This window comes from Numida meleagris, chromosome 2 (genome assembly GCF_002078875.1).
Source record: "Numida meleagris isolate 19003 breed g44 Domestic line chromosome 2, NumMel1.0, whole genome shotgun sequence".
In the NCBI taxonomy this organism is placed as follows: Eukaryota; Metazoa; Chordata; class Aves; order Galliformes; family Numididae; genus Numida; species Numida meleagris.
The window spans coordinates 85,571,097-85,598,962 of record NC_034410.1 but is presented as its reverse complement, the minus strand read 5'-3'; the positions used below and the strand labels follow the sequence as shown (position 1 = coordinate 85,598,962).

At 41.9% G+C, this 27,866-nt stretch overlaps 1 protein-coding gene across 1 annotated transcript; it reads right to left on the bottom strand.

Moving 5' to 3' along the window:
- IRX1 (iroquois homeobox 1) lies at nucleotides 22,915-27,866 on the bottom strand (the record flags this gene model as incomplete). Its single annotated transcript, XM_021386387.1, has 4 exons — nucleotides 22,915-23,277; nucleotides 23,668-23,734; nucleotides 24,395-25,409; nucleotides 27,714-27,866. Coding segments are annotated over 4 exons (1,293 nt in total), but the record flags the coding sequence as incomplete, so codon positions are not given.

The following is a 27,866-nucleotide window of genomic DNA, read 5'->3' as shown; positions in this document are numbered from 1 at the left end:
GCGTAAAGTGCACAGTGGTTATACACAAGCTGAAGAGAACATGGAGTATGAGGGGGAAGAATGTTGTAACCCAGTTCCTTGCAGGAAAATATATGGAAAGGTATATAAAAAAAAATCTTCTTATATGATGAAGAGGATGAATATCCGCTGCTATAGAGGTTCTCACTGGGGACAGTGTGATGATCTGTATGTTAAGATTATCTTTGGTACAAAAAAAAAAAAGAGTTGTAACACCTGTGCTGCGGGGGGAGTATTATAATGTAGCAATGTATGGAAATAAGAAAAGGAGATGATTTGATAAGTATGCATTTTTTCTTTAAAGTGAGACTGGAGGATTGCCAACTTATGATGGGCTGATTGGCCCGTAAGAATGTAGCTTCAACAGGTTTCCTTTCATAAGCGCAGATAGCTGTAAAACACATCTTCTAGTGGGCATCAGTGTCCATTGATGTTTTGGCTTTTGGGTGATTTTTGTAAAACTGTCAAAACTGCTAAGTCATGTGGGCACATAAAACATGTGCATGATTGGTATTTTTGAAAACTGCCCCCCAAAACTACATATTAGACCACATTATATATGCTGGTACAAACAAATTCTCCAGGACTTTGCTGTGGAGTTTTACCCTTTTAGATTTTTGGTTTTGCTTTGTTTTTGTTTTTGTTTAATCTTTCTCTGAAAACAAAAGTCATAATCCATTTTCATGTTCAAACACTTAGGTGTAGGAAAGTAACAAAATCTGTATTTTTATTATGTCTATTGAATAAATTCATTTAAACATGAATATATTTTGCCTTTCTCCCCCGGATTAATCTATGTATACAGTATTTTCCAGAGGACTTCAAAGATCATCCAGCTCCAACCCCTTGCCATGGGCAAGGTTGCCACCCACCAGATCAGGCTGTCCAGGGCCCCATCCTGCCTGGCCTTGAACACTTTCACGGATGGGACATTCACAATTTCTCTGGGCAGCCCATGCCTCACCATCCTCAAAGTGAAAAATTTCCCCAATTACATCTAATCTAAGTCTCCTTTCTTTTAATTTGAAACCATTCCCCCTTTTCCTATCACTATCTACCTGTGTAAAAAGTTGATTTCTCTCCTGTTTATAAAAGCTTCCTTTAATTATTGGAAGACCACAATGAGATTTCCCCATAGTCTTCTCTTCTCCAGGCTCGACAAGCCCAGTTCCCTCAGCCTGTCTTCATAGGAGAGGTGCTCCAGCTCTCTGGTCATCTTGGCAGCCCTCCTCTGGACCCAAAAACACTTACCTATTAGGTTTCTGATTTTATTTATTTATTTATTTATTTATTTATTTATTTATTTATTTATTTATTTATTTTGGAGGCGTGATTTGATTTGATTTCTTCTCTTTAATTTGTAAAAACAAATAAATAAACTCTAATGACAAGTCTAATGAAGAGTATGAAATTCAGATGCAAAGTCTTTCCAGATTATCTCCAAATGATTCTGGATTGTAGTCTAACATAATGTAACATCTCACACCATAAAAGCCAGGATAGAGACTAAGAAAAACATGATTCACAAACTAGGTAAGGACACCAGAGTTGTAGCCACAAATGTCTTCTGATGTTCTAAATTGATCCTTGCTCTCTCCGTAACTGTGAGAAGTGGCACAGGCATGCAACTTTTGATGCGAACAGATACTAATCTTATCATAACATTAGGAGAATCAGCAGAGAGGGGATGACATCAACTGACCACTTCTAGGTGGGGAAAAAAATTCAAGTAGAACAGGTGCCTTCAGGGACAAATAGCAGATTTGCAAGGGGGGTATTCTCTTTTCCAATTCATAGTTCTTATTTCAGAACCTCTTTCAGAACCCATCTTTTCCATCCAATTCTTCCATCTCTTTCAGCCTATGTTGAAAAATAAACAAAATCCACTGATTTTTTTTACTATTATTGACTATGGCTGAGCCCTTACAAGTAGAATACTGTTGTATTTGTTAGCTTTAATATAGAGTTTTTTCTGTACTAGAGATTTCATTCAATATGCTTCATTGTTTCTGTGTTAAATGTGGGTCTATCACACACAAATATATTGCAGATCATATTTTTAAAGATAAGCTAAGAATTACTCCTTTCCACTTGGTTAAAAAACTCTGTGGCTTTGTCTGAAAATGAAAACAAGTGTTTTCTTGTGGGAAAAAGCTATATTCAAAGGATAAAAAGACACAGCAAGATACAATATCTGAGATCAGCTGGGGAATTCTGAGACAATACTGTATTGATAGATTATTAGCAGACCTTGACTTATCATGTTTTTTGAAAGGTCACTACCTTATGACAACAAAGGCTGAAACTTCAGATGGCAGCCTCCTCTTCCAGCTACAAAGCATCTGACAAAACCCAGCAGTATAGTACACTAGAGGCTACTCAACAGATGAGTGTAACTGGTGTCCTCAGATCAAACTTCATCTATTTTTGACATGCCCTACTCCAAAGCACTTATGTTTGTATTTACACATAGTGTGTTCAACGATAGCATTTCTGTACTTGCTTTTCAATACAAAAGGGAGATTCAAAAAGAATTGTCTCGCAATGCATATATACCTGTAGCATACAAAGAAGATGGGAAATTGCCCATCATTCTACTTTTCTGCCAAAATCTGCAGAATGCCATCTAACACAAAAAAGAACTTTTCTGTGAGTTATAGATACATCTAGAAGGAAAAAATGATGTCCATAACCATCCATAACAATTAAACCTTTTTTTACTCTATATCATTCTTGTCCTCATTTTCCTGCAAGCTAGTCATGGGATGCCTTTGCAACTCCCACTGTTGCATTAACAGAAGGCATTCTGACAGTGTCTTTCTCTAAAAATACACTTGAACAAGCTGAACTTCCTGATCTACTTTTCTCCCCAAAATAAACAATGAGTAAGAACTGTTTATGTTTGAGAAGAAGCTGCTATGAAAGCCATTTAAGTGATTTTGTAGAAGCACATTTAACTGCACATAATGTTTTTTACTGTACACTATTCCAAATATGAAAACTCAAAAGGATTTAACTGAAACATAAAAGGAGCAATACCCTTAATCTGATATGTTAAGATTTAGTAATTGTATTTAATATTTTAAAATGTATGAAAATCATGAATTACAATAGATTATTTTGGAAAAGGTCCCATGTTATTTGTTCCCTAATAGTCCCAGAGACACTATATTTTTTCCAAAAGAAATATAAATCTTATTTTAAAAACTTGTGGAAGTTGGTGTGTGTATGTCTAGAGGTAGCTTACTTTCCTTTTCATCTTTTTTTCATCCAAATTCTGATTTCTTCGCCTTTGTCAGTTTAAATTAGGCTTTTAGTGTTATTTTAACATTTTATATTTAATATGTACTGAAAAAGGTCTGGGCCTAATGTTAGTGCAGCTGTGAAATTTGATTTTTATCCTCTTTGCTAAAAGACTTGCGGGAGTATAAAGATTTTTATAGCGGTGCTTCCTAAGGAGGCAAAAATAATCAATATAATACCACTTTAAAAAAGTAGATAATTTGCACAGTACTCCTAACCATAGTAGTGATTAAATAAACACCAGGTAGAGTCGCCCGCTGCTTGTAAGCTGGTAAGTATAACGTAAGCGTTAGCATACATTCTTGCTTTTTATGTATCAAATTCTGGCACTGTGACAACTCTGCTAATGCATTTCATAGAGTCCTAAATACTAAAGTACTAAAATAATTTAAGTACTAAAATAATTTAGTAGAAAGAACCTCTGGAGGTGATCTAGTCCAACAAGGCTGACTAGAATCAGGTTGCTTGAGGACTTGCCCAGCTGAGTTTTGAGAGAGCTTTGTCTCCACAGACAGAGAATTCCAAAAATCCCTGTCACTTTCCGTGTTTGAAAACACTTGTAAAAAAAAAATTTCTTCATAATATCTAAAAGTTGTACCTTCCATCCACCACTTCTCATCCTGTCACTGTGCCTCAGTATGGTTTTGTACATTCTCCAGGTTAGGTGATGACTATAAGATCTCCCTTTCACTTTCTTTTCTTTCTGCTGAACAAAGTTCTCAGCCTTCCTGCAGATGCCCAGTGCTCCAGCCCCTGCTCATCCTTGTGATCTTCTGATGGACTCGGTCTATCATCTCATTCCCTAACTTATACTGACTGGGAAAACCAAGTGGACACAATCTTCCACAGCGCTGTGCAGAAAAGTAATAATGCTTCATTTCACCTGTAACAGCCCTAGTCAGCTTACCACTTCCCTTTGTCTAGAAATTCTCTTCAGTTTTCTTCAGAAGTGTTTTGGTTGCAGCAGAATTGGACACAGCTGGAAGTACGGTGTCTGCTCCAGCATGGGACAAAAATGACCATATGGATGCGTGCAGGGGTTGTGTCAGTTTGTGTTAGGTTTATTTTTCCTCATCCTACTCTCCTAGCTGGAACTTGGCCTTGTTTGGCTTAGCTAAAGTAGACACTTGGAGCTATCAGTTTCTCCAGGATGATGACTACCTTTGGTTAGCTCCCTTCAGAAACAGAAGCCTTAAGCTGGAAGCAAGCCATGAGGCTTGAAATAGCAGGATAGAATTTGTGATCACAGGGAGACGATGCTTGGTTTGGCAAGCCTAGTGCCAGTGTTTCCTGCCTCCAAGGTACTTCTGTGCCCTCCATCCCAGCTACCCACTTGCAGCTGTCTAAGCCACCTCGCACTATTTCAAGGGACTAGGCCCCAGCAAAGTGAGACTGTGAACTACAGATGCTTCCAATGCCTATGGGAAATTGGAAGCAATGAACTTTGCCCTTCTGCAATAAATTTTCTGCCTATTTCTGTAAATAAACTCAGCCAGGGTCATGTACATAGGCAGCAGATGCAACTCCTGGAGTCCCCTCAGCATCTCCTTTTGTCATATCATCTTCCCATGAGTCTAGGCCTCCACTGACCCTGTAGAGCAAAGTTGTTTTGCCCCACATGTTCTCCCCACGTGTTAGATGCCTACTGCTGAGTCCCAGGGCTTTTCTTCAACTTCTGGTGCAATTGTTATGGCCACTCATCAAGCCATTTTTGGAAAGACTTGGTTAATGGGGTAGATGCATGCCAGTCTTTCCTGAGCTGGGCAGACCTCTAGGGACATTTTCTTTCTTCAAAAGGTTGACGCAAAGTTCTTCACACTCCAAGTAAAGATCTAGCAACAGCTACCTTCTTCCTCTCTTACAGTCCTGCCTGCTCCAAGATCCCTCAGTGATCACAGGGATGACACACTCAGCAAGCTGAGGAGTGGACGCATGGACGCAGCTTTCTTTTAAGGGCTTGCAGGATAATGGGTTACCCAGAGTGGGTTGTCAGGTGACTAGTGAGAGCAAGAGTAGAGATGGAGCATCTCTATTTCCTGCCTCAAGGATTTGAGTCCTCTGTTGAAGACATTCACTGGGTAGGGTTAGGGTCAAAATATGACATTTAATAAAAACATATTTTATGATTATATTTTCAACTGTTCTGATTTTAATTCATATCACCTTTATTTTACAATTTATTATTATCTATTTATAAAGGTTTTTTTCTCAATAAGAATACACAGATCACTCATGATCGAGACTTCTATATTTTTATATCTCATTTTGTACTGGTAATTTACAAATCCTCAACATGAAACAGACCAAAATTATAAATGGTTTTTCATTTTTGCTTTGGTTTTTGTTTTTATATTACAGCATACTGTATTTAACTAGTGACATTACTTATATCAGTAATCTCCAAAGCATAATATCTGGCATCTAAAATCAATGGCAGAAACTTCTTGGAAGTAATGCTGGATAGTAATAGTCTGTTTCATGTACAATTAAAGGTAATAATAAAAGCACATCCTAATGAATTGCAATATATTATTTTCTAAATTAATATGCCACCCTGCTTGACTAACTGCATAAAAGAAATTATACAAGACCCCAACTTCTAAAATTATAACCTTACAAAACTGTTTTAAATGAAGTAGAATAGAGAACGAAATTGTTTCTATCATTAATAAGAAGATGATTTAAAAAGATCGGTTATATGCAAACCCACGAAGAAAGGTGGGTAATATATTTGTTGTAATAACAATGGGAAAATATTAAAACTGTACATTTACTTATTGCCATGGAGTTTAAAAAAAATGGATTTAAAATGAGCATAAATAAGAGGGTATTACTGCAACTTTTGGCAAATTAAACCGTCATTCTATTATCTGACCTTTTAGTTAGTGTAAGTAGATAGTTGTCAGTAGCACTCCAGATTGTTTTTTGATAGAATTAAGATACATTTTTACTAAAAACACCTTGGCTAAGCTTATATCAAGAACTAGCTCTTCCACATTTCTGTAAAACCAATGTATTACCTGTCTGCATCAGTTAGTGATATGCCAGATATCTCACAAGTAACACTTTAATATTTTGCAACTAGCAACAGCAGTTTGAATATGATTTTCTGTATTCACTGGTCTTGATTTTACAGGAAAAAAGATGTCTGCTTGTGTGTAAGCTATTCACTGGTATGTAAAGCAGATGAAAAAATAAGTGCTAAGACTTTGCACATTATTTATTTGGTGTACTTGGGGAAAAAAAATCATTCTGAAAATATTTTGATCCGTTATTTTTAAGAAGTTTTAGCTGAGAAACAAAAAAAATGGGCATTTTTGTGAGCTCATCTGTGATGCATGGATTTTTATGGCTTTATGTGTGGAAAATGAAGGGCTGAAGAGAAAGAATAAGTTGCCTGAAAGAACATGGTAAAAGACCTAACAAGAAGACCAAATTTAATTCAAGAGGCAGCAAGAACTCAATGGAAGTGTTGCAGTGCATCTTTCATAACCAAAGAATTTCTTCAGCTCTTCACAATTATTCCAGCTGATATTACGGTGATTGTGGAGGTAAACATATCAAACCAAGTATCAACAATTAACAAAACTAAAATATGCATAGTCTTTCTTCATTACCATCAGTTCTTACTCTAAGAAAACCTTAACCAATATGATAGACTTCTTCCTCCCTTGCTTTGACAAACCATAGAGAACTCTTAGATTCTACTAAAGGAATCTCCTTATACAAGCAAAAAAGAGATATATACTTAATGTAACTGGAAGGATTTCTTGACCAAATAAAGACATGCAGTGTTCTCCATTATTCCACTTCATTTTCAGCACTGAGCTTCTTCAGCTTTGAAATGAGAATTTATTTTCCAGCCTGAAGAGAAGTTATATTGGAATGTAAAGGAAAACTATTGGCATACACCTTTCTTTCATGTGCTCAGAAATTTCTGAATGGACTGCACTTTTAAAAACAAGAAACTATCCTCCTTCTTATTTAAGTAGTCATTATTAAGCCAGGTTTCACAGAATACAGCAGGGATTCTGTATATAAAGGGATATTGAAATATGTCTGTAGAAATATTTTTTCTCCATTTAAACATCTTGAAGGTGAGAAGGAGAGATCTAGAGTTTACTCCCTTAACAAAAGCAAGACATTTTTAACATTAGGGATGTAGTTAAAAATAAATGGCTACCAATTAACAAACATTTGTATGTGATCTTGCCATTGACATATACTTAATCAGACACGTATTATCAAGTTAAATCTTCAGAAAAGGTAAAAAGTCTGGCTAGCATAGACTTGTGAATCAATGTTTGAAACCCTCAAGCTTAAAAATGTACGTAGTGTGAGTACACTACTCCACTTTTACACAGAATAAACTTCATTGATTTCTGGCATGAAAGTACTGTAACGGTAAATCATATTTTTGCATTTCCTGCAGCTCTAACGTGTTGTTTTCTAAGGCAAATTTGGAAAACAAACAAACAGACAACATAAAATAAGAAATGCTTCACAATGAGAAAAATAAAAAGGATTTTATTCATATTCCATACCAATTTGAACACATCATGAAAGTGGAAAATAAATAAAAGTTCTACTTATTTTGTAGTGACCTGAATTTAGCATCAGATGTTAAAATCAAGACATGAAATTTTGGTAGAGAGATAAAAGTCAGAACAGAGACCTGACCACATGCCGGATGATATTAGTGGCAGATGTGATCGTCAGAAGTGTGATGGCATTTCCTCTGAATAGGCGAATGTACTCTTCAAACTTTGATGTTAACATGATTAGCAATGAAAGTATGCTTTGTTCCCTTGCCTTCACATGGTCTCAATATTGGCAGTTATCGTTTACTTGTATTTTTAAATCAAATATTATCCTGCCCTGTATTCATGTGCAGATGCTTTGCACAATGCTGTTTTTTCTGTTGGACGTAAAAGAAAACTGTGAACCACTGTACTGAACAGGGGCTAAATAGCTATATATACTGTTTTTCTTTTTTACTTGAACCAAGCATTCATATTTCATAGTTTTATACTGGAAGTCCCAGTACCATGCTTTCCACTTTGCAACAATATCTCTAAAATTTTGTCCACTGTCCCCAGACAGCCATTAATTGACTGCAAGCACAACTTTACTGCAAAATTACTGCCACTTTATTAAGCAACAGGATTTGCAGGCAATAGTATAATCAATATAACATTAATATATCACTTAATTAAGTAAGATTACAAGCACTGCCTGTGGCCTGAATAAATACATCATTTTGTCCAGCAATAGCAGTTGCCAAAAAAAGATACAGATCATGATTTCCAACGTGGGAAATTACATATCCTCTCTGAAATGATTGTAAGATGTCCTGTTTATTCTACATGCATCACCATCAGCCACCTAAAAATTCTCCTTTAGCTGTCTTAAAATAAAAGAGTTGTGGAAGAATGATCCTCTAGTGAAATTTAAAATAGCAAGATATGCTCTTGAACGCATACTGGGATTGGCTCTTCTATTCAAACTTCTGTGAATGCTCCTGAAAGTCAGTGACACTTGCTGTATCTGACATATCTTACTTGTATGAGGAAAGACGGCATGCCTGAACTCAGAGTGACTGTGAGTGACTAATAAGTGAAATATGAAAAAGAACGTCAGATGTTTCACTAGACTGCAATAACAAAATAGATAAACTGCTGTTAAGTCTTGCACTTTAGAACACCACCGAATGTCTTTCAGCTGCAGCAATAAATCTGTGTGTACTTACCAAGTTCTGTGAACCTAAAATAGCGTTTACTATTTCCATGAACTTTATCTGTACTTTAATGAATGACACTTGAGATGACAGAAACTATTCAAATAGTACGGATGCTAAAATGCCCTTGAACACATAACTTCTCCAAAAACTTGCACAGATAGTCTCTGATGTTCTTGTGTGCCTTCTTTTCTTAGCAAAAATATCTATTATTCTTACTGTAGTAGAGACTTGGCAACCTGGAAAGGTATGTCTGCACTATCCTGTTGTAATTCAGTTCTCTAGGCAACCTTAAGGACAAATTCCCTGATCAAATTCCCTCACTGCTTCTATCATGATGCATCCATCATTTGGAATGTTCTCTGATGTGTGACAAATATGCTGCAGCTGGAAAAGGAAATGGCTGGAAGAAAACCATGGAAGTGTCCATTGCCTCTAGTATATCCCCCCTTATATCTTCAATACCTATGCACTGTACTGACCCTCCTGAAAAGCCTACCTACACCTCCCTCAGAAAGCCTTGCAGCACAATATCATGAGACCTACATTCCATACCCATCTCATTTTTAATTTCTCCACACAATATATGCCTTTAAAAAGTCATGACATACATAGGCCTGTTATCTGTAGATATGGAGCACAAGGAAATGACAGTGTACTACCTCTGGAAAATCAATAAATCAGAATAAAATCAGGACAGGCTTAGTTTAAGAGTATGGTCCAGAAAAGTCAATTGCAACAATTTCAATTCTTTGGAGAGCACTGTCAATCTGAACAAAATCAACTTAGTGTAAGGTGGAAAGTAGTGATGCAGTAAGAAAGAAAAGCTGCCCAAGGTCTAAAACCAATCCAAAGACAGTAACTGTTTGGAAAGGAGCTACATATAAGGAGGTCCATTATTAGAGACTACCGAGCAGATCATTCTCTTTTGGGGATGGAAGAGACAAAGACAGATTTCCAAACTAGTAACTCAAAACATGAAGTAAGAAAGTCAGACAGAAGATCTCCGAAAGAAGGATACTTCTAGACACACAGTAAAACACTGTCATTCACACAAGGCTTTGAGTGACCTCTTGCCACAGTTTCTGACCAGTAGCTTTATAGGCACTTCCAACCAAGCAGGGCACCTCCTACAGCAGTCACAAAGATACTCACTTGTCCAGCAACATGCTTCCAATGCGACAACCTCTTATCTCATGCTCATATAAGATATCCTCCCTCCACATTATCAGTGGGCCCTATTCAGAAGCCGTACATGAGTTATTCTCTGAACCTGTGTAGGATACTGCTCCATTGCACCTACAATCATCTGAAAAATCCATATTGGGATATTCTGTCTATCCTCCTACACCAGATGATGTGGAATTTTTTTTTTTTTTGGCTGATTATCTACCCCATAAACTTAATTTCAGAACATTACATGCAAACTTTCTCAACATCGACTTTCTCAACTTCTAGGGAAGTATAATGATCAAATCTTCAAGGAACGGAGTGGAGTCTTAGTGCAGAAAATCACAAGATAGTACCCATTATGCACAAAACAAGGCAGAGGGAAGGATCAAGCTTACTTTCAGACCAGACGTCACACAATTTCCTCATCCTTCAGAGGTACTCTTGATGTACACATACCACACTTCCACAGCTAGTCCTGTCCCCGCTGCCTGAACATGAGGATGAACATGGACATAAGCCCAGAATTCTTTCTGGCAAAGAACTGTAGATTATCAAACTCAACAAGACATAACCAGATCAAGAGCTGTGTCCCAGGAGAATCTCACAATCTTATCCACTCTGGACACTTTCGTATGAATAACTGGGCAAACAGCCCACCGCCTGATCTGGTTAGAATTGCACATCGGGTTTATACATTTGACAACAATAAAATATTTTTGTGCTTTCCAACATATGTTTGCTCTCTGGCCTTGAGGTCCTTTGGGACTACCCTTAACTCTGCTGTGGTTTTCCCTGTCTTCCCTGTGAGATTATGCTATGATCCTGGGAGATGAGAACTTCTGCACATTCCGTTTCGTGAATGGTCTCTTAGAGAAAACCTGGGAGCCTCAAGTCTAATTCCAAGGACAGTTTAGAAAGAGGTGGCAGTCAAGTGCAACAGAAGTTCTCTCTGGGATCAGGGATATGAGAAGCTGTGCCTCCTCCAACTGGGAGAAGCACAGAAGCATCTTTCTGCCAGGCTTTGAAACTGATGTAATGAGCAAATTTTGTCAGGCAAAGCAGCAGTATTCTTTTATTTTTCTGCATGGATCAAGACCAGCAGCAAACTGGCCAAGTTGACAGGCTGTTACGCCTGCAGTGATGGTTTGGGAGCAGCATACTATTAGTCATCCTCTCCCAAAAATTCCATCAAATCCATACACCGTCAATAGTGAGTTAAGGAGTATATTTCCTGATATAAAGGGATGATGGAGGCCAGCACTCAGTGGAAAATTTATTTTTTTTCTTGTAGGTTCAAATAAAGTTTTAAAATGCAATTTTTTTCAAGAGAGGAAGTAGAGACCGTTTTTAGTTTGGAGCAGGGAAAGGAGAGTAGGGGCATGTAGACATGAAGGCCTGGTGTAGAGGATAGAATGCTGTTCTTACAGTAACAATGGAAATCCTCCTATCTGCTGAAAGGATGGGTAGGTAGAAAATTAGAATATTATCTGAAAGGGAAGGTGAAGGAGGAGAAAACTAAGAAGTCTTGAAGCTAGGAATAGGTCCTGATGAAATGTAGTGAAGTTACACTTACACAAACAGTCTTTAGCCACAGTTCTTCCATTTCAGGAGCACTACTGAAGCCACGTCCAAGGTCAATGAACCCAAAAATATGAGTGTTTATTGTCAGGAGAAATCAAAGTAGATTGTAACTTTGAAGGTAAGAGTCAATGCCAATGATACAAGTAAGAAACCTTGCATTTTATGCGGGTGATTGTACCCAAGACCCAAAGGACCTGCATTGCAGGCATGGGTATCATATACTATCCAAGGGTTCTTTCAGCAGAGATGTGACCAAACTTAATTGTTTTCTCCAAGCTGATAAGTTTATCAAACAAATATAGATAGACTCAATATTATAAGCCAAAATATTTACTTAAAAAGGAAAAAAAAAGCAAAACCAACATCCCATGGTGAGGATGAGAATAAACACAGACACTACTTAAAAAGTGAAAGCAATCAACAGAGTCAGGTTTATTAGTAAGAACAGCATTTCTCTTACATTTCTCTGACCCTATACGTACCTCGCAAAAATTAGTAAGGGGTGGGACTAGGCAGGCTGTCGGCCTTGCCCTGCCTAAGAATGGCACATGTTCAGGCTTTCTGAGGAGCTCACCTATCCTGCTTTCACACTGCCTCTAAGACAATCTACATACCCAGACAGCAGCCACACAAAATGCAAGGCATGATCACGCTTTGTGAGCTTGCTTTGTGAGCTTCCTGGTGGATTTACCATGGATTACCAGAAATATACAAATTTCCTGTATTCACAGTAAATCATCTCTTCTTACCTCTTGTTCACGTGTAATCACTTAGACTCACGGATAAGTTCTTTTGAGCAAGGCCTGAGGGAATAATTTCTTTCCTCTCAAACATACACATATGCACATATACAACAGTAGAAGACCATATAAATTAAAAAAAAATAGTTGGTGTCATGAATCAGTTTTTGTTTCCTCTTCTGTTCTACTGTTTTCATTTCTTGTAAGGTTGGTATACAGAGAAAATGTAACTAAAGAAGGAATGTATATGTGTCCTCCGGTTACTACTCTCCAAAGAAAGATGCTGAATTAAAGCATCACTATGCCTTTCGGGTTCTAAAATGTAAGCAACAGAAGACACACAGGTTGTACATGTCCACCACTGATTCCTTTCAAAAGATGTTAATCTCTTCCCTTGGCATTCCACTATTTTAATTCTACTTTGAGGCATCATCTCTGCTAATTTCTTCATTGTATCCTACTCTCTTTTTCAAAATCACACCCTGTTTTGTTCTCTTTTGTTCTTAAATTTACTTTCTGGAAAAAAAAAATGTGGTTTGTGTTCTGTTAAATTTATCAGTATTATTTAATTCATTCTCTCAAGCAAGTTCCAAACTGCTGACAATCTGAGAAATAGTGAAGTATTTTTGATATCCTCCTAAACCTCCCATGTCTCACAACCTAAAACATGCCTGGCTCAAATGAAGAAAATATCCATTTTCCCTTTTCCTCTGTTTGTATAGGAACACCATACAAGACGACATAATTATCGCAACCTCTCTTGGCAGCACAATATTTTAAAAGGTTTAAAATCTCTCCCAAAACAAGCTTTTCATTTTCTAAAATGATCTTTTTTTACATACAGCTTTGCACGTGAAATAGTAATTTATTTATACTTTTATTCAAAAACTGGAAAGATTTGTTTGGCATTAATAGAGAATTGTTCATTAAAAAGCCTGTTTATATTTTTTAAAAAGCCTAATTGCATCATTTTTCAGATTGTAGTTTCACTCAATATACAACACAATTTTCAAAAATGAGACCGACAGCGGTTTTCTCAGTCCATTCATAACCACTTAAATACATACAGCAATTTTAAAAGCATTTTTGAAGGTCTAAAAACAATCCAAAAAAAGGAAACAACTTGATCATAAGACCTAACTGTAAAGGAAGTCTCTCATACTGATTTCAGTGATAATAAGCATAATTTGTAAATACCAGATAGCTTTCACTCACATCAGTTAAAATGTTTGAAGCTATGTTTTGGGAGTTGATGACACTGGGGTGAATATATTATGAGGCTGTGGGTTCAGTTTAAAAGTACCAGTTCGGGCTCCACCAGACAGCTGCAGCTCCTGCGAACCTTTGAACCATCCCCTTGTACCTGAGTCTCTGTGAACTGAAAATCCTAATTCTCAGGCTCAAATTCTCATTTCTGCCATAAACAAATGAGCTAACTTGAGGAAATCACTTCTCTACCTTTGTGCCCCTGTCTTCTGCTGGTATCACAGAGGCAGTATTTCTTTGCTACGTTTTGTTCAGATCTCATCTTACAGAATTTCTCCTCTTCTAGGACAGCAAATTTCTTCTATGTTATACATAGCCATTTTTAAGCAGATTCCAGGTACTGCTGTTGCAAGACACAGCAAAATACTAATCATTCCCCCTGGGACTGTGTGTCAGAGCTGTTTGGTCTTTGATAGCCTAAAAAAGGTAGAATGTTTATATTTGGGAAAAGTGCTACTATTATATCAGAACCAAAAACTGATTGTTCAGAATGAAAAATAATGAGAAAAAAAAACATAAGAAAAAAAGAAAAACGATCTTTAATTCAAAAGTAAGATATTGTGGGGTAGTTTACATGGTACACCTTGTCCTTTGTTCTGAAAGAGCTGGTAAAAGATCCTAGGAAATGCAGCGTGGTAAAACTGATCTACAGTGATCTGATCATGCAACTTGCATATTCCCACTACTGCTTGCAGTTAACGTATGGTCTTTCTTGAAATCATGCTTAACAAACATATTTTTAAGGCCTTCAGCTACTGTATTTCTATCAGACAGACAATAATCTGAATTTGAATAGCAGAAGTGCTTCTTATTTATTTTTATCATTATTTTCATTTTACTTTATAGCACCTAGAATTAATATATGCCAGAATCCCCTTTGCAGTCACACACAATGAATGCAAACAGTTCTTTCTAGCCAAGTGCCACAGTTCCTACATTATATTATTCTAAATGGATGTTCATTTTTGTGACTGCTGTGAGGTGAATTGCTAATATTTGATTATCAATCGTGATGTCACTAGGCAAATGTAACTGTATCAGAGGGATCAGCCCAAAGTCAAAACTGAAGTTTACAAGGAATGAGATGAAAGAAATCGATCTGAATAAAGAGAGGGCAGTACTATGAGGCTCTGCTGCGGTGGACTCGCTAACCCTAAACCCTTCCACCTGAATTCTAACAAGTAAATCAAAGCACTTGTATCTGGATCAAGGCACTTTCCAGTTTTGCTTTAGTGACAGGGGAATGGGCATTACCCAGAAGCTGCAGGGTGATGTTCAGACGCGGCTAACAAACCACCAGCTCAGCTTTTCTTTTCCACAGGGCAAGCACTCTAAATGCTCCTCCTCCCCTTAACTTGCTGAAACTTGCAGCTGTGATTCACAACCTGACCAACAGTGATAGATAACAAACCACTGACCTTGAGGGCGGCTTTGTGTGTCAGCCTTCTTATTGCATTGAGTCACCGCACTCCTCCTGTGTGTTATTTTAAGTAGCACATTTATCAGCCAGTACCAAGCGGAATACGTGGCCATGTGTATTTTATTAGTAGATTTTGAGTATCCAGGGAAAAAGAAAAAAAAGAAAAAAACATTAAAAAAATCAATTTTCCTTCAAAAAAGGCTTGAAGGTTCTGACACACTTTAAAGATCTCCTTGTTTTCAGCTACAACATAAGGAATCTATATGGATGCTAATATGTTTGCATTTGTAGCTTTTCCAGACTTTTTTTTTTTCTTGCAGCACACTGCAGTATAGCAATGTCAGAAATATACCATTCCCCATAACAGGACACATCTGTGGTGAATCTGCACAGAAGCAATTAATTTCCTTGTGGTATTTTTACACTGGAGGCTTAATGCAAGTCCCCATTATACAAACAAAAAGCTCTAGACAGCTCCTGCTGCCTGATAAAAAAAAATAAAAAATAAATAAATCAGATCGAGAAGGGCTGTTTGGCCTAGGACTGCTACAGGCAATGACTTGTAATGAGGCATCCCAACACTAATTATGAAGCTTATTAAAGAGAATTGTCTCAGTTGTACTAAAGTGCATGCTATAATCATGTTAAGAAATACACGCAGACCGAACTGGGGTCTTCCAGTTTCTTCTCTTAGACAAGTGGACCCACTGCTTAATGAAGCCAGTTTGGGTCTCCGTTTATCCCAGCAACGATATTGTGCTTGGCAGACTGGTCAAGATGAATTTGATGGAGAGGCAGGTGAGAATCCCAGCAGCTGGGTGATAATTCACACATCATAGCCTTCCCAGCTAACTAACATCTGCGAGGGAGTGGGCCGAGGGACTGTCAAAAACAAATACTTCCAAACCAGGATTTTTATTATTAAACTTCTCCCAAATCTTCACTAAGGTTGAAAAAACAATATTTCAGTGTACTGTTTCAGGAAAAAAAAAAAAAGAAAAAGGAAAAAAAAAGATTAATAAAGATGTTAGGAGACTGAACTGCTGTGAGATTTGTTTAATTATTCCCCACAGTACTGCCCCAGCAATCTGCTGACATTTAGCCCCGACCTTGCAAATCCTCAGTAAATATTAATATATCAACTCAAACAGGGACCGTTGTTTTATTGGTTCACGGAGCTCAGAGAGATTCGCCACAGCAGTGAAAAATAATGTGCAGAACTGAGGAAGAACGGCTCCTTTGATATCACCTTCTGCTGCACACATGTGCTGGGAGCATCAACAAAATGGAAATTCTGTTACTTTGCCACAGCTGTAGAGTGACACTTCAGATGCCTTTGCTTCCCTTTGTACAGCCTGCTGGAATAATCCCAAAACCACAGTGGCAAGAGATTAGAAAACACACACGCGCGCACACACACACATAGGAAGACAGAGAGAGGAAAGGAGAGAGAGATCACATTTTATTATCTGACACAGTGGAAATTTTAATAATGGTAAGCTCCCATCTTAAAACCTAATAAGCTTTGCTCAGAACAATGAGTGCACTAATAAGAGCCAACAAGAGCTAGGCACAATCCACTGGCATCTGTTTACTATGGCAACTTTGCGATTTGCCTCCGTGAGTGCCACGTAAACTTCTTTTTTCTCCAAACAGTTGCCCCTGTTGACTGCCTCCTAATGTATTTTACGTGCCTACCAGTCCTCACAAACCCTGACAAAATTCCCCCAATTTATTTTCTCCCTTTTATTTGCTCGCCTCAAATGTAAATGTACGTTATTAAAGTATCTTCTCATAACAACACTGCCATTACCAATTGGCAAGTGTTTGATGTGGGTCAACACTGCATCCAGAATTCTTGGGTTTAGGGGAAAGGGCTGCTGTGCAACATTTGGCATTCAGATGTATTGAGCTGCAGAGTTAATGCGTGATTAATTTTATTCATAAAAATGTTAATCACTTCATTGTGAGATCTTTTTAACATTCTGAGCACCGAGCACCTTTTAACTTCTTTTTCACACAAGCCCACAAATGTATTTAATATTTTCAAACATTCTGTTATTACCAATAACACTGCTAATTAAACATACATTTAAAATGTAATAAAAAGCTGGCAAATAACGGCACGGCACTAAACACAAATGGAAGCCCACTGCCCACTGCCTCCCCTGTGCACCCTCCCCTTTGGCAGCAACTGACCAGTTTCTTTAATGTGCACTTGTTTGCAGAGTCCCCGAGGCATTTTTTTTTCCTCAAGCACGCTTCAGCCTCCACTGACACAGCCGAATATCATAAAAATAATTCAAGCCCATAGCATGCTATAGACAGAGCTAAAAATACCTCCGTTCTAAGGGAGGGTGGAACCGTAGGGTTGAGTGCATTGCAGCAAGTTGGGCAGCTGTTTTGGGCTGGGATGGGTGTTTTTTGAGACAAGCTCTTGAGTCTCATCTGAGACCGGTGTCAGGCATTGGTGGGTGTGCCGGCTGCACTCACTGACTTCTTGTTTCCAGCTGGGCAAGGCTATTGTGAACGTATTCAGCCAATGCACTCATGAAACTGGATAAATGGATTAGTGGATCAGAGACACCATCGGCATCTTCAAAAGGAAAACAGCAGCCTGCAAAAAGACTGACATTTGTGCACTGGGGCAGAGGGTGTGTGAATGCTCTGCCTCTTCCAAAGGGACAAGACAGTGATAAACTTTCCACACTGACCACCTCACTTTGTGCTACAATTGACCAACAAAATAAATGGATTGCTTCATTGTTTTTGAACCGTAGGCAGCACAGGGAAAGCGCTACTTGCACAGCAACAAAGGACAATGTATTGTGTGGGGCCAACAGCTCAAAATAAAACCTTTAATTATCTATGGGTCAGCCATAAATCTGGAATAAAAATAAATGTTACTTTTTAAACTCGCCTTTAATTCTGCAAGGAGTTTATGCTGGCTCTTTCTCTTCTCTCTGGAGAGGCAAGACCAGTGTTCAGTGTGCGCCTGAGTGTGCATTTTTGCATTAGCTTGATTCCAAATTAACATGTTGGGAAACAAGTTCTGCTGTCAAACATGAAGGCTGTCTGTAATGCTAGTTAAAGTAAGTAAAAACAGATAAAAGATGTGCTTTATTTCCACTTTTTTTTTTTTTTTTTTTTTTTTTACAAACACTCACACATGTATTCTCTTCATATACACAAAAGAGAAGCCAAAACTAATATTAATAATGGTGACGGGACTGAAGTAAATTAATTCCTCACAGAAGTACATTGTTTAGTTTTAAGAGCTCATATTTTCTGAGTCTTAAATTTTGAATACCTATTTCTGTGCGGTTCTCAGACTCCTGGTACTTGCAACTATTCCTGCCCACATGGCCGGTTTTATGGGCAAGCTATGAACGAAACTGCATGGTGGCACCACACAATTGGGAACACCAACCTCGCCAGGAGTCATTTATGTAACTTTTCACTGGCAAACATGTCACGCAGGCCATGTTTATTACATGTTCCACTGTTTTACTTGATTTGTTAGTCCCAGGTAAAATTTACTGCTGAAACATAAAACTTTGCAGCTCGAAACCTGGAACTGGGCCTCACATACCTCCTCGCCAGGCCCCTGTAGCTGCTCCTTGTGGGGACAGGGAGTGTGGCCTGGTGCTCCCGCATCCACCTGGCACTCCCCACAGGACACCAGGGCATGCTCAGGCCATTTTGGGCCATGATGGCTTTATCCAGGGTGGACAGTAGGGTGGCATAGAATCATAGAATCATTAAGGTTGGAAAAGATCTCTGAGATCATCTAGTCCAACCATCAGCCCATCCCCACCATGCCCACTAACCACGTCCAATAGTGCCACATCTACACATTTCTTGAGCACCTCCAAGGACAGGGACTCCACCACGCCCCCAAGCAGCTTGTTCCAGTGTGTACCACACTTTCAGAGAATAAATTTTTCCTAATATCCAACTTGAGAAGGGATGAATTAGCCAAGCACTGACCTCAGTGTTGCAAGTGGGATGGTGGGAAGGCAGGTGGTTCAAAGTGTGGAATTTGAGAGTGAAATCATAGGGTGGTTCTGTCGCCGAAGGCTGGCCAGCAACGAGTGGGACCACGCAAGGCACTTGGAGGCTCATGTTCAGACAATCCCTTCGCAAAGCGCTCGTTAGTTCTCTCCCTGTGATGTCTGAGTGACGGCAGCCTTTCCAGCATGCCTCTGCCAGCTCCTTTACACCTCGCCTTTTAAGGACATTTGGGAATTAAAAAATAAAAATACCGATACATAAATATATAGAGAGAACAACACTAGAACTAGAGTCTCTCTTTAACGCCTTATCCCCCGAGCCTCAGCGGGGGCTCGGTCTCCAGGGCCCGGCCCGGAGCGCCTCGGGGCAGCGCTGGCCCTTCCCCGGGCCCGTAGGAGCCCAGCGGAGCCGGCCCGCCCTGTGCCCCAGGAACGAGAGGCTGCCTAACACCGGGTAACGGCGGAGAGCCATTTTCTCCCCGCCACCGCCTCCCCGCCCCCTCGGCTTCGCACTCTTTGTAATAGTCTCATCCGCAAGGACGATTGAAACTTTATAGTGCATGATTCATAGAGAGGGTCTACGCTCGGAGCTGCGGTGCATATTACATTAATCAGTGTCAGGCCACTAAAACAGAGATATGAATATGAATTCTCCATATTGCAGGGGAGATAAATGTGCTTCTGAATAATTGATCGGCGCCCATGAAAAGGGGGGAGGGAGGGGCAGGAAAACACAATGAAAGTTATCGGGCGATCTAACGCGGTGAGGGCTCGGCTTGGCCCGGCTCGAAGCGGCTCGGTACGGCGCGGGGCTCCGGGCGAGACCCCGTGGGCCCGGGCACCCGCATCCCGGAGCGCGCCACCGCGGGAGCGCCTCGCCGATGTCGGCTGCGGCTCCGAGTCCCCGGGGCTGCTCGAGTTTCGGAGTAAGCACGTCAAAAACTCGACGAAAGCAACAAAAGGGATGACAGGAACCGGGAACGATAACGATCTGAAGGCTTAAGCACACGCACACTGCTAATTTTCCTCTTTCCCTTTCTCCAGGTTGTTGTTGTTTGTTTTTCCTAGTTAAAAATAGACTTCTTTTCAAAATAAAATCGAAAAAGAATAAGAAATAAGGCAGGCATACCAACGAGCACGTTCCCTATCTGTGTCTGTGTGACAAAGCTAAATCCCCGTAAAGCTCTCGTTTGTTTTCAGTATGTTCTGGCAACTGCTAATTGCAGAGTTTGCTGAACTCGGGATTCTATCAACTTTTCGGCGTTGTTTTCCTCACAGATGTCTGTCATTCTTCTGCTAATGCAAATAAGGAATAACAGCAAGAAAGCTAGCGCGTTTTCACCGGGGGACGATGGACGACTGTGCAAACGTATGAAAAATGCCTTCTGCCGCCCGTTTAAATAGCGAGAAAATCTATCCTGGCGCTTGGTGCTTGTTCTAAAAGAAGTATTACCCATCCAATTCCTATTGACTTTGTGATCAGATTCGGTCCCGTCATGGCGGAGAAAGAAAAAAAGAAAGTAGAACCGAGCACTTTCCAATTTACTCTTATCAGCCCAACGCATTCCCAATTAAGGCAAACCGTTTAGCTTAAGCTCTTCCTTTATTATTCTCCCAACCCTGTGGTATTCGCTGGTGTGTGGCTGCCAGGGCGGATCTCGATGAAAATGGAAAATATGACCGAAAAACTACGAATTATTTTCCTGCCAAGGTGACGTCAACGATCATTCCTCGCATCGCTCACATGACGCGCGAAACCCGGGAAACGCGGATCCCTCCCCTCCTCGGATTCCCCTTTCCTTTCTAACCGGACCGCGGGGCCGCCCGGGCACACACCTGCGGAGGGGCAGAGCCGGGGGCTGCGCTGGGCCGGGGGCACCGCGGCCGCCCCGCTCCGGGCGAGAGGACACCGCCGCCCGCAGCCCACAGAGGGCGCTGCGAACCCGCCCAAAATCCGGAGCCCCGAGCTCGGCCCCGCGCGGTAACACCCGGCGCGCACCCGCACCCGCACCCCCTTGCTCTCCACTCAGTCCCTTCTTACGTTAATGTGCCGCGAAGGAATCGCCTCTCCTCTCCCCTCAAACCAAATTGGCACCGCCGTGTTTGCTCGGTCACGGCGTGCTCTTTCGTTTCGCCCTCCGGACGGAAGGTGCCCGCTGAGGGCTCCAGAGGGGCCCGATCCCATCCGCGGCTCTGGGCCGGGGTTGGGGAAGGGCCCCAGGGAGGCGCAGGGCTGCTCTGCAAATAATAGGAAAGAGAGAGCGCTTCGGTCACGTTCACACCAGTACCGATCCGACGCGTGGTTTGGAGTTATGGACGTGAAGTCTTTTTTTCTTTTTTTTAAGGACATCTCTCTTCCTTTTCCCACTGAAAGCCGCGTTATTACGGTTTGCTTAGAACTGCACTCTGTTCTTTTGTTGGCACCGTTACCATCGCAAAGCTGCCTGTGATTTAGGAAAAACAAGTCGCGTACAGAAAGCAAACCGGCTGATGCTGTGCTGTCAAACGGGACCTCCGCGGAACGACAGCGCTGAGCATCTCAGCCCTCTCAATACAAATCCCTCTGCTCTATGCTCCGGTCCATGTGGAAAACGCGACAGCAGAAGTCCACCGCTTCGCCAACAGATCCCGCAGTTTGATAGCTCACCTACACCCGCCCGTACTTGCGAGGGCTGGGAAGCAAAATCGAGATCGATATTCTGATCTCCGAGCCGAATTTTATTAATGCTTTATTCGACAATCTCATCTTGTTTCCGACAAGCCCTGGTTTGAGGTTGGTTCGGTTTGGTTAGGGCGTCACCACATTATTTCTTAATGACTTTCCCAGCTGCTTCTTTCCATTTTCCACCATCAACAACCATCTGGTATCTTATTAGCACCTCAATGCTCATTTAGTGTTCTCATTTAGGAGAAAAATAGAAGGAAACACTCAAAATATTACACATTTTAACGGACCGTCCTTGGAAGATTAATGCCTTTATAAACCGATGGATTGCCTCAGCCTCTTTTTAACCAACAGATCGGAATCTGAGAACTTTCTGCTGGGAAGTGCCAGGGCTGCCACTGCTCTATGCTACGATCGTGCTTCATCTCGCGGGGAAAGATCTTTCACCGTCACATTTCCTCTCTATTTATGTAATGAGTAAATCGTTACAAATTATGTCCTAATCTATTATTTTTCGGCTTCGGTCAGAATGTACGCCGCAGCACTTCCAGCAAAGAAAAGGGTCTGGACAGCAAAGTTATATACATAGGGAACTGTGAGAAGCCTTCTCCCTTTCATTTTCAAGAATGTATTTTACCACATAAGTGGAAGTAGGGTCCATTTCTGTCCGAAAAATGGATAGTGTGGAAGACGCCTGATTCATCATAATTGACAAAATAACTAAACTCACTACTCAAGGACCAGCTTCACTCTGATTAGATTTACATAGGTGAAAAGGGAACTCGCAGTTTGCTGTCGATAGGATAGCTGGGGGGCTACCAACAGCTGAGATTTGGCATGGTGAGTTTCAGCTACCCGAAGGCAAACAGTCTCGAGTTTTAAGGAAGCAAATTGTAAATGTTTGACTAGATTTGTAATATATTTTCAAGAATACATACCTGAAAGAGCTCGTAATTTCATTTAGTTTATTAGACAAAAATATATGATTTAGACAAGTTTTGCTGACGCGCTATTTACAATCTGAAATCACTCTATATACAGAAAAAACACAAACACATGGAAAACATTTACCAAACAAATAATCCAAGAATGGTTAGAATAACACGATCTGAAATGGTACAATGAAGAAGGGGATCCATCTACAGAATTGTTTAAACGCTTTTATGGATTTGCACCACCTTATTGCAAAAAAGAGATGGATGAGAGTCGTTTATATCGTTTCCTTTTTTTGTTTTGTTTTGTTTTGTTTTTCTGTCCTTAAGACCAGTCTCTGTAATATTTTGTTTTTCAGCAAGCCATTTAATCAAGCGGAAGGGAGAGCTGTTAAAATTCTCGGTGTTCCCTCTTGCTGAGGCAAAGAGCTGCAGGGGGGAGGGGAGGGAGGAAAGAAAAAAAAAAAAAAAAAGACGTAATAATCTTTCAGTAGAAAAAAAAAAAGCGAATCCTTCCCTATAACCACCTGTCTATTGCTGTAGCATCCTACTGTTAGTTAACTGCACAGAAATCTTCGTCATTAATGTCATTAACACAAGCTCTTTGAGGTCTGTTAAGTTTCAGAAAAGTTACAGGCTGGCTATGTACAATTGTAATTTAGCCAAACTTTGAAAAGATTACAGCAACTTCTCTGCTGTTCTTGTTCTCTGTATGTATTATTCTGGCGCTGATTAGGTGCTATAATTAGTCTTTATTATTCAAACGCTCTGTTTCACATAAGTAACATTCCTGCAGTGAAAACAAACAAACAAACTCACTTGTCACGGACAGGCTGGAAGGGTGATTTGAGTGGCTGAGGTGGGGATTCGGTTCTTGGGACATTTTCTGGAAGGAGAAAGAAAACAACACACACACACACAAAATAAAAATAGGAGAACCAGTTGAGAATCAAACTAATAAACATCAGTACAGTGTCTGGGGTGCAGTGCACCTCCCTATGCCCCCTTTGTTCAGACATGTGTTGCTGTGTGGGTACAACACAGGTACGCAGGTGTGCACGATTATTTTCAATATTTAAGGAGTATGCAAGCTTTTTTGCCACCTTTTGGACTATCATTGATGAGTCATTGATATGACTTGGAGATGAGGGTCCATCCTGACCCTCATCTCCAAGTCCTCATCATGTGCACTGGTGATCTTTAAGGTTCTTTCCAACCTAAGCCTCTCTATGATTCTAAGATTCTGTGATTCTATGAAGGAGGGAAGGAAAGCAAAGCTTAACGAATATGTTTGGCAGCACTGTTCTGGCATTCTTAAGTTGTCTGGTGGGCATGCGGGGCGAGAATGTAATAGCCCACATGACATGGACTTAATGCATGCAATCAACATGCTGCAGGAAAAAAATTGAACGCTAGGCTAAACCCTCTGCCATGCTGTTAAAGCAATCAGTTACACCAGAGCTGCCTCTGACACTGTCCCTCAAGGAGAAATTTGTGTGTGCATGGTGGGGCAGAGGGGAGTTGAGTTGGCTGCCAGGGGCATTACCTATGTGTTTGGGACTGGTCCTCTCTGAAGGCTTTTCACTGCTTAGGGCTCCCAGGGTGGTTGTTAAAACAGAAGGCTGCTGCTGGGCCTGGAGGTGGTGGTTGTGGTGAGTGGCGTGGTGGTGATTTACTCCCAAAAACGACCTCACGTTTAGCAGGGAACTCTGTGTGAGGAAAGCCCCATTTGTCCAGTTGTGAAACTTGCCAATCTGGCATGTGTAGAGTCCATGGCTGGGGAGAAAGGCGGGATGCTGGATCTGTGGCGAGGTGTGGGTGACCTGGGCAGGGGGAGGCGGCGGGGGGGAGGATTTCAGGGCACCATCAGGGCTGGTCGCTGTCTCTGCCAAAGACCAGATCTTGGGCTTGCTGTGAGATGGCACCTGTAAATTGCTCTGTCCCCCGGGGCTGATGATTCGCGTGCTGTTGTCAGAGGCCTCCTTCACCATGGCCAGAGCATCTTTGGGTTTCAGCCCTTCAGATCCCGACAGCACCAAATCCTTCTCTTTTTCCAGGTGCTCCTCTTCACTGCTTTGTCCCAGGAGCTCGGGCTTCTCCTCCTCTTCCTCATTGCTCTGTTCCCCATCGTTCTCATCAATTTTATCTATGTCTATGCTCTCCAGGTCGATCTCTTCATCGTCTTCCGTCTTCTCCGGGTCCCCCTCGTTGTCGCTGCCAAAAAGGTTGGCATCTTCTTGGTCCTTACTCCTGGAGCCCCAGGTCACCTTGTTCTCCTTCTTGAGGCGGCGGCGGGCGTTGGCGAACCAGGTGGAGACCTGGGTGAGGGTCATCTTGGTGATGATGGCCAGCATGATCTTCTCGCCCTTGGTGGGGTAGGGGTTCTTGCGGTGTTCATTGAGCCAGGCCTTGAGGGTGCTGGTGCTCTCCCGGGTGGCATTTTTGGGTCGCCCCGGGTCCCCGTACTGGAACTGACCGTAGGGATAATAGCCAGGGGCGGTGTGGGCTGCGAAGGTAGCAGGGTGGACGCCCGGATTATCTTTCAGCTCGTACTGGGAGCCCTGCAACACATTCAGGCAAGCGGAGAGGAAAAAGCACATCAATTATCTCGTTAGCGTCTCTCCCAGACCTGAATAGGCTGCTCCGGGAGCCGGAACGCGCTTCGGAGAGGGGAACGGGGGCTTCACACTCCAATACGACCCTCCCTGCTCCGGGCTCCCCACGTTTAGAGTAGGCAGAAGGGGTTCCCGAGTGACCCCTGCTTCTTGCAGAGAAAGAAGAAGAGGGACTGAGCTGGGCTCTGACAGGCAGAACGCGGATTTTCTCCGCAAACCAAAGCGAACCGAACGATGGGAAGGCATAAAGTTCAGATTTCACCGCGACAATTTGCTGTGCGCTCCAAACGACCAGGAAGGGAAAGCAGGTTGCACAGCACAGCTAAAAACTGATGACCGCGCACAACGTTGGGTTTATCCGCCAGTTATCCGGGGGGATATCACGCACGCAGAGCACTCTCCTTTGGCCCCGGCTCTGCCTTTAAAAGGAGCTGGTATGAGAGGCGGCCGGCGTGGCGGCGCGTAACTTCAGCGCGGAGCCACTTCGGTGCGAGGGCTTTGCACACACAAACCTCCCCCCATCACACCCCGATGGTGCCCCGAGAATCTGGCGTGAAATATTAACTCCCAAGTGTTGGGCGAGCCCTTAACTCCGCAATGAAAGGTGATCTCTGCCGTGCAGAAAATGCATGTGCGGGGACTTTATCTCATAAGTTTTACTTTGATGTGAGCAGACCAAACACCAACTGTTTACAAGCGTTTAGAGACGGTGATTTATTTGCAATCAATATTCTTTCTATCATCGGTAGTAAAACACAGCAAGTCACATTATCCCATCAGGTGTTTTGGTAAATAACATTTTATCTTTCTAGCGAGCTCATTAGGCCTCATTATGACCGCAAATTGCCCAGATATTAACTTCATATTTTAGCTCCGGATTTCCTAACGCTCTGAATTTTAGAATCGATTTCCAAATATCGCCACCACGGTGAATTACTGTAGTAAAACACCGGGATGCCTTTGCAAGTAGGAAAGGAAACTGTTGCTGAGTATCTGACACTTACAGCCGTTTTATTTCTCTCTTTTTTTGTTTCCACCACAGTGTCGCTTTCTTCTGGTCCAGAAATACATTCGCAGGATGAATCTTACGAAATGGTGTCAGCTTTAAAAATGACCCCTTCAACAATGGCCGCAGAGAAACTGAGCTAACTTTGTCAAACATTTATAAATGAACGTGCATCTTAATTTCAGAGGCGAAGCGTACGCACGAAGCGAAGCCCGATGTAATTTTTATAATGTGTTATAGAGCGGGCTTTCTGCACTCCCTTTATCCCGTTGTCTTTTGTTATTGTTGCTGAAATGATATTTTTCCCCCCCGCAATCTCTGCTGGGAATTCTTTTGAAGGAGCCACTTGTAAATCACTCGCTGCCGCTGTGTCAACTTTTCGTGCATTTCCAAAATCAAGGTTAAAAATAAAAGAGGGAGACGCGTGCTGCTAACGCTGCTCCCGTAAGGAAGTGCTCGCAGCACAAACTGATCTGTGTTCCGCTTCTGACTTCGTTCAACAGCGCATCTGACTGCCGACCTACACACACATATGCACACACGTACTGAAGCCCCTCGCCAGCCGTGCCTTGCATGCACCTCGCTATAAACCTCCACACTTTTCTTTTTCGGAAGAGATCATAGAGGGGCACCGAGAGATAAAGTGCAACCTCTGCGCACCGCCGCTGAGCAATCCGCAGACACGCAGCAACGAAAACGCTTCAGCGACGCCGGAAAGGAAAAGCTGTGAGTACAACGCGTTTCACTTTTTTCTCCTATTATATTCTAAAAGAGGAAAAAATAAAATCCGAGGACGATCGGATGTCATTTGCTTTAGGGTTAATGCCAGTGTGCCTTTCTGCTCCGAGGCGGATAATGGGATGTGGATGCCCTCCTTCTCCGGATGCAAATTCACCGCAATCGGCGGATGAAAAGTTGAGGGAACTGAGCGGACCGGGTTTGAGGCTTCGAGAAAACGCCTTAAAATAAACGGACACCGCGGCTCCCTACTGCGGCTCCCTAACGCACTTTGGCCTTTCGGGCGGAACCTGTTCACGGCTCCGCGGGCAGAGAACGAGCAGCGGGGAAGCGGAGCGCGCCGAGCCGCCAGCCCCAGCGCTATCCACCCCCTGCCCGCAGCCGAGAAGCTGAGTCGCCGGGCCGATCGCGCGGGCAAACTCCGCGGAGTTTCGCTCCCCCGTACCCCACACTCACCCCTCGCGCCCACCCCGCTCCCAGCCCGGGGCCCGGCGGAGAGCACTCACCATCTGCGAGAAGAGGCCGAGGTCGGCGGTGTAGGGCAGGAAGGCGCTGTAGTTGGGGGCGCTGTAGGGCCCCGCGTACATGCCCAGCACCGAGGTGACAGCGGCCGAGCCGCTGCCCAGCTCGGCGCCCGCGGGCCGGCCCGAGGCGGCGGC